We start from the raw sequence: 13473 nt of genomic DNA on the forward strand, positions 1-13473 counted from the left end.
CCACACAACTCAGATACTTTTTTCTTGTAGGCGAGGCAGAATTGCCACTTAATAATGCTGGGAAAAAAAAACTGCGCACAGTATTCACATGTAAACAACTATGTGCCACATAGAGAGGGAAAATAACAATAAAAAGGTAAAAGTCCTGAAATGAGTCCCTGATTGAGTTTGTTGTTTGATGGCAGAGGGGTAGCCCCTGTTCTTGAACCTGGTGGTGCCAATTTTGTGGCACCTATACCTCTTTCCTGATGTACTCCAGGTGTAATCTTAACAAACCCAAACATATTTACAATAGGACTTTCTGACCTGTGTATTTAATATTCATATGATTGGATTGTAGTTGACCTGGGATGAATGTGATGTGGTTCCATTCCATTGGGTTGTAGACCTCCTAGAACTAATAAGGAATGGGGTAACTTGCTAACAAAAAAAGGTTAAAGCAAATTTGTTGACCCAGTCAAGCATATATTCAAGACTGAGATAAATAATTTTTTGGATATTAAGAAAATAAGTAGATCTGGGGTTAAAATGGAAAAATTGGATTGGAGAGTGAATATTTTCACTTGGAACTGCATGTGATACAATCTCCATTACAAAATCTGGTGTAGATTTTCTAAGAGTACATGACAAGTGACTAACATTGCCACAAATATTTAAATATCATTACTTTTTTAAAGGAAATAAAGCATTTAAAATTGCCTCTGCCAATATACTCATTATGTATGATATTAAGGCTCATGATGTATATGAAGGCAATGTCATCTCTTTCCTTCTTCCCAGAGTGGAGCAAATGAAGTAAGTGTTAGTAAGGTTTGCAAATAGCTCATGGTGCAAGTCAACGTTTGAGACCCTGGAAGAAGTCACAATGTATTCTGCCTGCAAATATGCTGCTGTATTTGGACACTGAGCCTGACACCAGTAGTAGGTAAATTATTGGAAGATGTTCTAAGAGATTGGATATACAATTATTTGGATAGCCAAGGACTGATTAGGGATAGACAACTTGCTTTGTGCATGATAGATTTTTTTTTTAAGGAGGTCACCAGGAAAGTTGACAAAGGAAAGGTTGTGGATGTTGTCTGCATGGACTTTAGTAAGTCCTTTGACAAGGTCTCACATGGGAGGTTAGTCAGGAATGTTCAGATGTTCAGTATTAATGGTGTATTAGTAAACTGAATTCAATAATGGCTGGACTGGAGAAGCCAGAGTAGTGGAGGATGATTGCTTCTCAGACTGTAAGCGTGTGACTAGTGATGTGCCTCAGGAATTGGTGCTTGGACCATAATCTGGATAATAATATGGTAAATTTGATCAGCAGTTTGCAGATGACACTAAGAGCAGAGGCTCTGTGGACAGCAAAAAAGGTTTTCAAAGCTTGCAGAGGATCAGGACCAGCTGGAAAAATGGGCTAAAAAAATGGCAGATGGAATTTAAGGCAGACAAGTATGAGGTGTTGCATTTTGGAAGGGCAAACCAAGAAAAGACAGGCACAGTAAATGGTAGGGCATTGAGGAGTGCGGTAGAACGGAGTGATATGGGAATACTGATGCATTATTCCCTGAAGTGGCGTCACAGGTGGATAGGGTTGTAAAAAGAGCTTTTGGCCTTCTAAATCAAAGTATTGTGTATAGGATGTTATAGTAAAGTTGTATAAGATATTGGTGAGGACAAATTTGAAAGTATGTGTGCAATATTGGTCACCTAACTACAGAAAAGATATCAATAAGATAAAAAGAGTGCAGAGAAGATTTGCCTGAACTTCAGGAACTAAGTTACAGGGAAAGGTTAAACAGATTAGGACTTTATTCCCTGGAGTGTAGAAGAATGAGGGGAGATTTATAGAGGTATTTAAAACGATGAGGGGGATAGACAGAGTAAATATAGATAGACTTTTTCCACTGAGGGTAGGCAAGAAACAAACTAGAGGACATGGGTTAAGGGTGAAAGGGGAAAAGTTCACACAGAGAACGAGCTTCCATCTGAAATTCTTAACATTTAAGAAAAATTTGGACAGCTACATTGATGGGAGAGGTATGGAGGGCTATTGATTGGGTATGGGTCAATAGGATTAGGCAGAAGAATGGTTCAGCACAGGTGAAAAGGGCTGAAGGGGCCTATTTTGTGCTATAATGTTCTATGGTTCTATTGGGAACTCCATTTAACCAGTTATATCTCAAGATTTGTTACTGTAAACAACGTGCCATATATACTGGTCATTACTTCTGAAAACAGCCTCACTGATAAAGGTCAAGATTAACTGCACCCATAATTAACATTCAGTGTACCTTTTTAATTTTTTTTATTAGGATGTCACATGCATTGTTGGACCATATATAGCCCATGGGCAGTTTATTAGCACATCCATCAGCCAGCTCCCCACCATGACTACCAGCCCCCCCACATCTCCATCGGGCACACAAAACTCAAAACGGTCAACCAGTTTACCTATCTCGGCTGCACCATTTCATCAGATGCAAGGATCGACAATGAGATAGACAACAGACTCGCCAAGGCAAATAGCGCCTTTGGAAGACTACACAAAAGAGTCTGGAAAAACAACCAACTGAAAAACCTCACAAAGATAAGCGTATACAGAGCCGTTGTCATACCCACACTCCTGTTCGGCTCCGAATCATGGGTCCTCTACCGGCACCACCTACGGCTCCTAGAACGCTTCCACCAGCGTTGTCTCCGCTCCATCCTCAACATCCATTGGAGCGCTCACACCCCTAACGTCGAGGTACTCGAGATGGCAGAGGTCGACAGCATCGAGTCCACGCTGCTGAAGATCCAGCTGCGCTGGATGGGTCACGTCTCCAGAATGGAGGACCATCGCCTTCCCAAGATCGTATTATATGGCGAGCTCTCCACTGGCCACCGTGACAGAGGTGCACCAAAGAAAAGGTACAAGGACTGCCTAAAGAAATCTCTTGGTGCCTGCCACATTGACCACCGCCAGTGGGCTGATAACGCCTCAAACCGTGCATCTTGGCGCCTCACAGTTTGGCGGGCAGCAACCTCCTTTGAAGAAGACCGCAGAGCCCACCTCACTGACAAAAGGCAAAGGAGGAAAAACCCAACACCCAACCCCAACCAACCAATTTTCCCTTGCAACCGCTGCAATCGTGTCTGCCTGTCCCGCATCGGACTGGTCAGCCACAAACGAGCCTGCAGCTGACGTGGACTTTTTACCCCCTCCATAAATCTTCGTCCGCGAAGCCAAGCCAAAGAAAAGAAGAAGATACTGAGATACAATAATTTTTAAAAAAATCTTTATTTGCCTGCTATCCATGTAGCAGTTAGTACAAAATAAAAATAAAAATTCAAAGTATGGTGTTGTAGAAAAATTGTGTAAGGGCATAACCATTTTACTCATGAGTTATTCTGATAGTGTTAGAGTAGAGATGTAAGAAAGAACAACTGTAATGAAAATAAGGATCTGCTTGGAGAAGTTTGCAAAAAGAAAGCTTTAGTAAGGTTGAAAAGGGCATGTTTTGGCATGTTGAGAAATTCTGGACCACACGATGAAATAATTAATGAGCAGTATTGATAATCTCAACACCACCTCCAATTTACTGTCAGTCTTACATACCTTATCTTTTTCCTGTAACTTAACTGATACAATGCCTTGTTTTTATCACAGTGCAAACATAAAAGGCAACACAAAAACAAAATCAAATCTGAATTTCTAAAAATATAGAGGATTCTTCCTGCTATCTGCTGCAGGAAAGTCATCATCATATTCTCCCCGTTGCCAAACACTTGCTCCTTGGATTGCAATGTAGATTCCATCCACCCAGATGAATGGTGATGTAATATTCCCATGCAACAACTAAAAGAGAAATGCAGGGAGCAGTATTAAACAGCAAATATGGCCCTTTTCAACCTTACTAAAGCTTTCGATTCCATCAACTGTGAGCACCCTCCTCAAATTCAAAAAAGGTTCTACAGAGCTCCCAATGTACATTACCACCCTCCAATAATAAAAGTTCATGGTGAGACCTCTCATTTCTTGGAAGTCACCTTTCAACGAGGCTAAATTCGATGATGAAATTTAGGTCCAAGTTCCTTGTAGGTTTTCTCGATGGTGGGGAGTGTCCTGGGCTGTGCCCACTATCTTTTGCAGGGCATTCCACTCAAGGGTATTGGTGTTCCCCTACCAGACCGTGGTGCAGCACACATCTGTAGAAATTTGCCAGGATTTCTGATGCCATGCCAATTCTCTGAAAACTGACAAACTCCAGACAAGAGCTAGCCTTTGGCTAGCTACGGTAAAGTATATTTGAAGATGAAGAGAACAGGCACAGATCTTTATAACCCACCAGTAGGAGTTGTGTCTGCCCTCCGACATGCTCCTGGACCTGCAACTTTCACTTCAAGGCACTGGCGGATACCTAATGCTGGCTCAGCAAAATTGGGCCTCTGAAATGTTAAGGAAACCAAAATCAGCAATCTCTTGCAAACCAACCTTCCTACCAATTGCCTTTAACCGGTAGAGTCACTGCTTTAAGGTTCAACCCTGACCTCCCATGCTTTTTTCTGCATATTCTCGCTGGGACCGCACACATTTTTTTCTGGGGGCTCCACTTTCTTCTATCGTCCCAAGGTTATGTGGGCTTTCAGATTATTTGGTCAGAGTAATTTGCTTGTGTCGATGAGTGGTAATAATTGGGAGGTTTGTTAAAGAAAGGATGGGGAACAGAGTAAATGGGATTAGTGTAAAATGAGTGGTTGATGGTTGGTGTGGATGACGTGCTGAAAAGTCTGTTTCTGTGCACTATCTCTTGATGACTATAGAAGAATAGAGTTGTAGTGTCTGCTAACGGCCGCGCCACCAACTTGAGAGACGTCCACACAGCAAGAGGTGAACCAGTAACAACTTTATTTTGAATTACTCACACTGCTTGCACTTTCTGTGAAGGGCATGCTGGTCTAGGAAGTGATGTTGGGGAATGCGTGTTGCCAACCGCAGGCTTCTCCTTGGAAGGGAAAGGCGACTGGGACAGCGATTCAGTCTGTCGAACTGCGCGGTCATTCGGCCTGCTACAGCTTCATAAGTATGGGTGATATTTTCCTTCTCCCTGCAAATAATGCTTTCTTAACTGAAAAATCAGGATGAGAAGAATAGCAGGTAAAATATATTTTAGCACTTACGTAGAATGGTAGGGAACAGCAACATGCCTTTGGCTTCCAATGTTGGCCATAAACAAAATGCCAAATTAAATGAAATCTCATTCACCTGCACATGATCTGTAACCCTGTATGTTCACGTGTCCACTTAAAAAGCCTCTTAAACACTACTATTATATATGTTTCCACCACTCTGGGAGTGTTTCCCAGGGACCTACCACTCTCCACTTGGGAAAAAATTATTGCTCTGATCATCTTTACATTTCCCCTTTGTCACCTTCAATGCCCTCATTTATTTGACATTTAGTCTGCAGGTTGATGTTTTGAAAATCAAACTTTAAAATAAATGTTTATCCTGATTTCCTTCATATCCTGCACCATGTTAGGCTGGGAGAACATTCACTTTCATGTCCAACATGAGAAAGTTGTCAGGTAATTCCTTTCAATGAGAGTTGGGAAGTTTAAAATCCTGAAATGCCCTAATGTTTCATCAAGGCATTGTTAGCAATTCAATTACGTAGATGCTGCCTGACCTGTTGAGTTTTTACACATTTTCTGCCTTCATTTATGATTATTATTCCTGTCTACTTTTCAAAATAATGTTCATTTACTCATTCATCAGTTGTTTATTTCAGAAAATTATCAGCATGGAGTGGACATCTTTGCATGCAATAATTATCATCATACTTTGTAAATTACATCATATCCTGAATTATAAAGGTACAGTATAAATTTAGGTCTTTTTCAAGCCTCCTCTTTGCATATTCTTTCTTCAGTGTTGCAATGTTTAAGTTCTGGAGTATTTGAATTCAAGACCTGTTGACTGAGGGGAGTATCAATATTAAGTTAGTGTTGCCATCTTCGGAAGCTGAAGTGTATTCATCCCAGGACCTACTTACCAGGTTAATTTTATTACTCTATCCATTCTTTCATGGGAACAAAGAAAAGTCTGTGGAGTTTTAAAATATCCACCAAATATAATCATTGACAATGTCGATCAATTAATGACGTGCATTTATTATTAAGTACTATATACGCTCAGGAATGTGTTACACTTTGGCCTTGAAATTAATTTGCATAGCACTGCATTTTTTATTGCTGTCTGAGAATTGGAACATTTCCAGATTGGAGCATGAATGTGACCATTTCTAGACTGAACCACGCTACCATGAGAACATGACCAGGTGCAAGTCATCCTTGTACTAATGACAAGTTATCAGGTTAAGAAAGGGACACAGTGCTGCCATTTCTCATCGTCCAGGCCTGCATTTCTTCTAAAATTTAATTAATAGATCTGGCAATTCAAGTAAGTTGACATTTTGTGGATTAAAACCACAAGGAGGCAAAAGCAAATCTTTACTTTTTATTGAGATCAAATGAGAATCTTCCAAGAAATCAGCCATGATCTTATTGAATGGCGGAGCAGGCTCGATGGACCATTTTTGGCCTACTCCTGTTCCTACTTCCTATGTTCCTATGGAATATATGAGATCAGGGAGCACGTGATTCCCTGTCTAGTTTCTCCACTGTACTGTCATTGTTTTCACAAATTCTATTTCCACAGTCAAATTCCTCAAGGTATGTCCCACCACCCTTTTAATACTCCCATGTAATTTCTTTGATACTGCTATCTTGAGGTAGCTTCATCAGTGAAATAGAAAAGAAAATGTGCTTCTGCCATCACTTCCATTTCTCAATCATTTGATGCACCCTATAACAATCACCTTATTTTGTCGACATGCATAACCCTGACCACCAGATATTTGAATTTCAAAGTTTCTACTCTGAAGCTGGCAGCTAGATTAACTCCTGTTGCTCCAATAAATCTAACAATTCTCTCATCTGCCCACATTGATCCACATTTCACTTCACAATGAACCAACATTTGTTGACAATCCAGCCTATTACTGATTCTTATTTGACAAGAACTCAGCAATTCATCTTTTGTTTTCTTTCATGTTCCATTGATTCCAAGGAAAATAGCTCATTTACATAATTGGAAACAAAACTGTGCCTAAATAGCCTCTTACACCTACTTTACATCAGTTTTAAAGTTCAAGGCGTTAAGATTAAGGAGTGCTGGAAGTGAATCTGCATGCATTATACATTCACACACTCTCAACTCAACTAAAACTCCAACAGCCTTCAAGGTTTTATATTTTATAAGCCGGTACAAGGCCTCATAGTGTGACACTCCTCCTCACTTGCAGAGATGGTTTAGTAATTTTCACTGTGGTAATGTGATTTTAGGTTTCCTAGTTTTTATACCATGTTTGCCCATGATACTTCCTGATACCCCAGAACTTCAGTGTCTGTTTTCGCACTGTGGCCCCATTCCATTCAACATGCATACATGTTCCCACACTGTCAATTATTATTTGCTGGCCATGTCATTGTGTACCACCAGTGTATCCTCAAAAATAAATGCCTCAGCAAGTTCTCTCTCTCTCTCTCTCTCTCTCTCTCTCCCCAGTATCTACTTCTATCATTTCACTTTTGACGAGCACCCATAATATCAAACATCCTCAGAGTTTTCTGCCAAAAAGCACAATTACTCTCTCAAAGCATCCCATTTACAGGGTTCACAATCTACAACCAGTGGCCCTGTCATGGCAATCAAAATTTGTTCTAAAATCCAGTTATTAAATCTTTCTTTCAGTAAGTTGGCTTCAACACAAGTTATAAGTTCCTGCTTATTTTTTTCACCATGACTAATGCATATATTTTTCAATGTTTACCAATATCCAGCACAGAGTTCAAAAATGTGATTATGTTCCAGTAAGTATGAAAGTATAAAGAGAATCGTAACATTTTACAATTGACAAAATCATTTTACATTTTGTGAACTGAAGTTAATGAATGAGGAGTGTTACTTGGGGGATGGCTTGGAAAAATGATATTGCATTTATGATTGATTCATTTTAAAGAAGGCTTTAGACCTGAATTTTGGGTGAGACATCATGTCTGGGTTGGGACTGTAATTCAATGCTGTAATTCTATAGAGAATGTAAAAGTAATTCTAAAATAAATAATTCAGAAAAAAAAAATCAAGGAGGTTATTTCTGTGAGTATTTTTTTTTTCATTTAGATCCTGACGCTGAAAGATTCAGCTGCTCAACAGGAGAAGTAAATAATAAATCTGACAGGATCAGACTATATCTTCATGGAGATTACATGGTAATAAATATAGTCCATAATACACAAATTTGTGATTATAATGATTTAAGTGTGTTTCAAAAATATTTTGTTGAAGACTTCATCCAAGCTTTTATGATCAGTTGTGATTATCCCATTGCTCTTCGATTTGACCTATGACGTACCACCCTCTGTAAATCTGAATTCATCTGAATTTCTGCTGTGTTTAATGATCGACATTGACTTGCAGTCTGACTATTTTAAAATCCTCATGCTTGTCAATGGTCTCAGAGCAGCACATCTCTTATTTCTCTAACCCCCCCCCCCCCCCCACCACTTTGTTTATTTTCAATTCTGATCTATTGTATATCCTCAACTTCATTTGCCTTAATATTGGTAGAAATGCTTTCATCTACCTAAGCGTGAACCTCTGAAATTCCTCTGAACCCCTTGTAACCTGTCAAATGACCTTTCCTATCTTGGGTAGCCCTTCAAATTCTATTCATTTTACCTGTCCCAATATCTTTATCGGTCATCATGGTGTTGCCTTCTTTCAGCTCATGTGAAGCATTTTAGGAATTTTGCAGTGATGAAGGTTAACAGTAAGTTCTAACTGTTGAATTTCTTTGCAAGTGAGAATCAAACAGAAATGGATGGGTTTTTAATAGCCAAAAATCTTGAGGTTTATTCATATCTTAATTTCTATTTCATAACTTTGATCTTAACAATTTATCTTTGATTATGGATGGCACAGTGGTGCAGTCGCTACTGCTCCAGGTGCACTGCTTCTGTGACCCAATCCTGTTCTCTGGTGTCTGTGTAGAGTTTGCATGTTCTCTCTCTGACCACATGGGTTTCCCCAGTGCTGCAGTTTCCTCCTACATTCTTTAAAGATGTGCTGTAGATTCATTGATTCTCTGCATTGCTCCCAGGTCTACATTTGTGGCTGGGCATGTGAGAGAGAATATAAAACACAGGAAATAAGATGGTGAATAGAACTGAAGTAAATACTCGGAATTGGGATGGACACTGAACAACCTCCTCATTATTAGGAAAAAAAAATAAATGTAAAACTGTCAAATTCTCTGTAAATTACAGTACTTGAAGCAACATGTTGATCTAAATGAATTATGAGTTTAGATTAAAGTCTAACTCTCCCATATGGTAACTTTCTCATGGGAATTCCATTTTCACAGTTGATCAGGACAGATTAATTTTTTAAGTGAATGTGAGTAAACAAAAGAACATATGGCATTTTCTCAGCTAAAAGAGCCAAATGGATGATGCATTCTGGTATCCTCATGTGATTTTCACCATCACGGAAACTACTTTTCAGCCAATTCATTTATGCCATGTGAAATCAAATGCTGTCAAGATGGGAGCAGGTAGCCTTGCCCTCCTCAACCTCCTTAGGAATTCTATGCACTGCTGTGCCTTCCTAACTAATGAGGAGGTGTTGTGGGTCCCCGATACGTCCCTCTCTGATGTTCAAACTTCTCAGTTTCCATAATTAAACCTGTTTATAGACATATGAAATAAATATCTCTATGCTTTCTCTATAATTTCAATTTCATCATTTGGTTGATGAAAATCCTCCTCTTACTAGAATTTACTGAATCTGTCTAGTTTGGAAAGAAAGACTTTAATGGATGATATTAACTAGTGTTTTAGATGAGGAGCAGTTGAGATAGCTGTGGGAATCAGTAGACTTTAATGGATGATATTAACTAGTGTATTAGATGAGGAGCAGTTGAGATAGCTGTGGGAATCAGTAGACTTTAATGGATGATATTAACTAGTGTATTAGATGAGGAGCAGTTGAGATAGCTGTGGGAATCAGTAGACTTTAATGGATGATATTAACTAGTGTATTAGATGAGGAGCAGTTGAGATAGTTGTGGGAATCAGTAGACTTTAATGGATGATATTAACTAGTGTATCTCCTCAGTGTCGGTGCTCTGCAATTGCTCAGCAAAAGGAGGTGTAAGACGTTCCTTCCATCTGATAGTGTACAGGTCACCCTTGGGCAAGGTGTTATATCTGTTTAGCCTCCCATTCAGGGTCATGTGAAGCCATGGATTGCAGATGGTGGATGGTTTTTACAAGCAGATTCTATAAATTGGAATTTATGGTTGTAAAACTAAAAATGCTGGGCAGATGAATCTGCTGATTAATGGCCGGGGTTACCCATCCAATATGGGCATTGAAACTGAAGAAGGCAACAGGAAACCACCTCAGTACTTTTCCCTTGTATAATCATGAACTCAACATTGACTGCAGTCTCAGCTCAAAGGTGGAGCTTTCACTGAAAGAGAACAGGGGAGGCAACAACTACACTTTGGAGGGTCAGAGATCCATGTGACAGCCGAAGAGACATGATCACCCACACTGAACAACAAGGTACCCAAATGAATGATCCTCTGTAAGGGAGATCGAATGATCCAGAAAAGGAAAAGAGTTAGAGATTGACAAGGTGAAGGTGAAAGTAGAGTTGAAATTGGCACCAAAAGTATAAAAATGAGAATCAGCACCAATGCAGTCATTAACATTATGGAAAAAAAATTGAGGGGGTTCATCCAGATAGGATAAAACCAAGAGCATTCCACATATCCTACAAAAGGCATAATGGGGCTAATGTGCATGCCCATAGCAACACCATTGAACTTGCGGCACTGCTCTGAGAATTTTCTTCAGTGATGTCCTATGACTAGCTTGGTTGACCTCAGTGCTTACACGTATGCCTTTTTGCGACATATGATTCTACTCAGTGGATACTTTCCTTTGACTCTCATTGACTTCAATTTTAACAGAGAGTATTAAAATCACATATGGTAAATGCTGACGATGTCAGATTCTGGAATGTAGCTCTTTGTTGATTTTGCACCAGGTCACCAAATTCTTAAGTCCATTGGTAATGACCAAATTCAAACTGAACATCAGTTATCAATGAGTAATCAATGGAGCTCTATTGGTCAAATTTTATTTGTCTAATTTTTTGCAGAGCAGACATAATTGTGAAATTTTGCACACTCTCAAAATATTATTAGTATTGTAACTGCACTGGAAAAGCATCACAGCCAGTGATGAAATGCAGGTTTCTTGCACAACAGTGGTCATGCTAACTGGCCCTATATTTCACATATTCATTGATTGAGTCATTGTTCAATATTGCAGGAGGTAAATGAAATTGGCTGAAGACTGGCTTTTATGACAGCAGAACCTTTGGGGTTTGGAATGGATTGTCCATTTGGCTGAAGATGCTTCAGCATTGTTTCTGGCTCCTTTGTTCTGTGTCCCAGAGAGAAGAGTGATATTCTATGATCCACTTTCTCCTGTTTATTATTTAATCATCTGCCCATTATTGTCAAAATGTAGTGGAACTGGAGAAGGTTGGAACATCAGTTTTACATAGGATAGATGGAGTCTTTATACATACCATTTTGCAATCCTCACTGAATTATAGCTTAACAGAAATCCTTGAGTGATATAGGCCTTGAAATTATGGTACAGAATTGAGTAGTTCCTGCAGTGACCTCTTTCACATTCTGACATACAGCTGTTGATTAGTATTATTGTAAATTATTTTATATTTTAATTGGTTTGAATGATATAAATATTAAAATGCATCTTCTAGAATATCAACTGCAGTTTGTACTTCGAGAAAAAATATAGTGAAGAATTTTCGAACATACTTGTGCCTCTCTATTCCAGTGTTGGAATAGTTCCAAGTTTAGAGATCTCCAACAGATCTTCCACATTTGTCTTCAACTTTCAACAAATCTTGGTAAGGCTCTATATTGCACACATTTGTCCTTTTACTGGCAAAATTAATTTCAAGGAATAAACTATATTTGTCATGTAAAATGAAGGAAACATTTTAATATTTATTTTTCATTGCTTTCTTTTATAATTCTCATAACAATTTCCTCTCAGTTTGAAGAACAGATGCAGTATGCACAATATTTGCAGAACACACCAAATTTGTCTAACTCCAGGGTTCTCAAAGATCATGAACATTACAATTAGATGCTGAATAAAATTCTCTTTTATCCTTCTAAAAATTTTCCAAATTTGAAATTCTTCCAACATTGCTATTTTATCTGATTCTACCACAAAATCTGGCAGTGAGTTCCTGGAATCTACTGCTCCCTGTGTAGTAAAAAAAAACAAAAAAAAACTCGCCTTGGGTGGCATGGTTGGTGTAGCGCAATGCCTTTACAGCACCAGCGAACTGGACAGGAGTTTCTACTGCTAACGGCCAATCCATGCTCTGAGCTCATTTGCCTTTCCTACAATACTCCTCGCATTGAAATAAATGCACCTGAAAACATTCTCACCACTGACATGCAATTCTCAAATAATCTTTTCCCTCCTCCACTCCTCTGTCTGCTCTGGCCCCTTGGTTCCCATTTCTCTGAAAATCAATCTATTAATTACCTACCATTTAGATGAATGGCAAAGCATTTTCGTACAAGAAGTTGTAATTGATGAACGTTAGTCAAAATAATTGTAATTATTTAATAATCCTTTGTTGCTAAAACTGTCATACTAACTTGTATTTTTTTTTATTTAATAATTTCACCCAGGCACAGAATATCTCTGTATGGCAACTGAGCATCCCAAGGGAAAAACTTGTACTCGAAACAGGTATTTTGTGGATAACGTTAGGTGGATACATCTTTTAGCTTGGGTGATAAATTTTAGTTTATGGATTTTTTTCTGGTTATTTTGTCTGGATTAACCAGTTCCAGTTTCACTTTGATAGAGGACTATGACAATACCTCTTTAAAAACTCCTCTTTCTAGAGAATGTTCTTTAGCCCTTGTAAAGACAACATTTAAGGTGAAAAATGGTCTCCACTAGTTTTGTACTGTGTGAATACTAGCCGCCTGGTAGTTAATGTTAAAAAAGGGTCTCCACAAGTTTTGTACTGTGTGAATACTGGCCGCCTGGTAGTTCATGTTGAAAAAGGGTCTCCACTAGTTTTGTACTGTGTGAATACTGGCTGCCTGGTAGTTCATGTTGAAGAAGGGTCTCCACTAGTTTTGTACTGTGTGAATACTAGCCGCCTGGTAGTTCATGTTGAAAAATGGTTTCCACTAGTTTTGTAATGTGTGAATACTGGCCACCTGGTAGTTCATGTTGAAGAAGGGTCTCCACTAGTTTTGTACTGTGTAGTTCATGTTTTTGTAATTGTTGTCACTGAAT

The 13473-nt window shown here is 38.9% G+C and overlaps 1 protein-coding gene across 1 annotated transcript in view; it reads left to right on the forward strand.

The window, feature by feature from the left end:
- The window catches only part of LOC138752852 (cation channel sperm-associated auxiliary subunit beta-like), a 149028-nt gene that overhangs the window by 29379 nt on the left and 106176 nt on the right, over positions 1-13473 (forward strand). Inside the window, exons 10-13 of the mRNA XM_069915474.1 lie at positions 5766-5850; positions 8219-8307; positions 11900-12049; positions 12852-12912. Coding sequence (XP_069771575.1) covers positions 5766-5850; positions 8219-8307; positions 11900-12049; positions 12852-12912 — 385 coding nt within the window. The remainder of the gene's footprint in view (positions 1-5765; positions 5851-8218; positions 8308-11899; positions 12050-12851; positions 12913-13473) is intronic.

Source organism: Narcine bancroftii, chromosome 2 (genome assembly GCF_036971445.1).
Source record: "Narcine bancroftii isolate sNarBan1 chromosome 2, sNarBan1.hap1, whole genome shotgun sequence".
NCBI classification, from domain to species: domain Eukaryota; kingdom Metazoa; phylum Chordata; class Chondrichthyes; order Torpediniformes; family Narcinidae; genus Narcine; species Narcine bancroftii.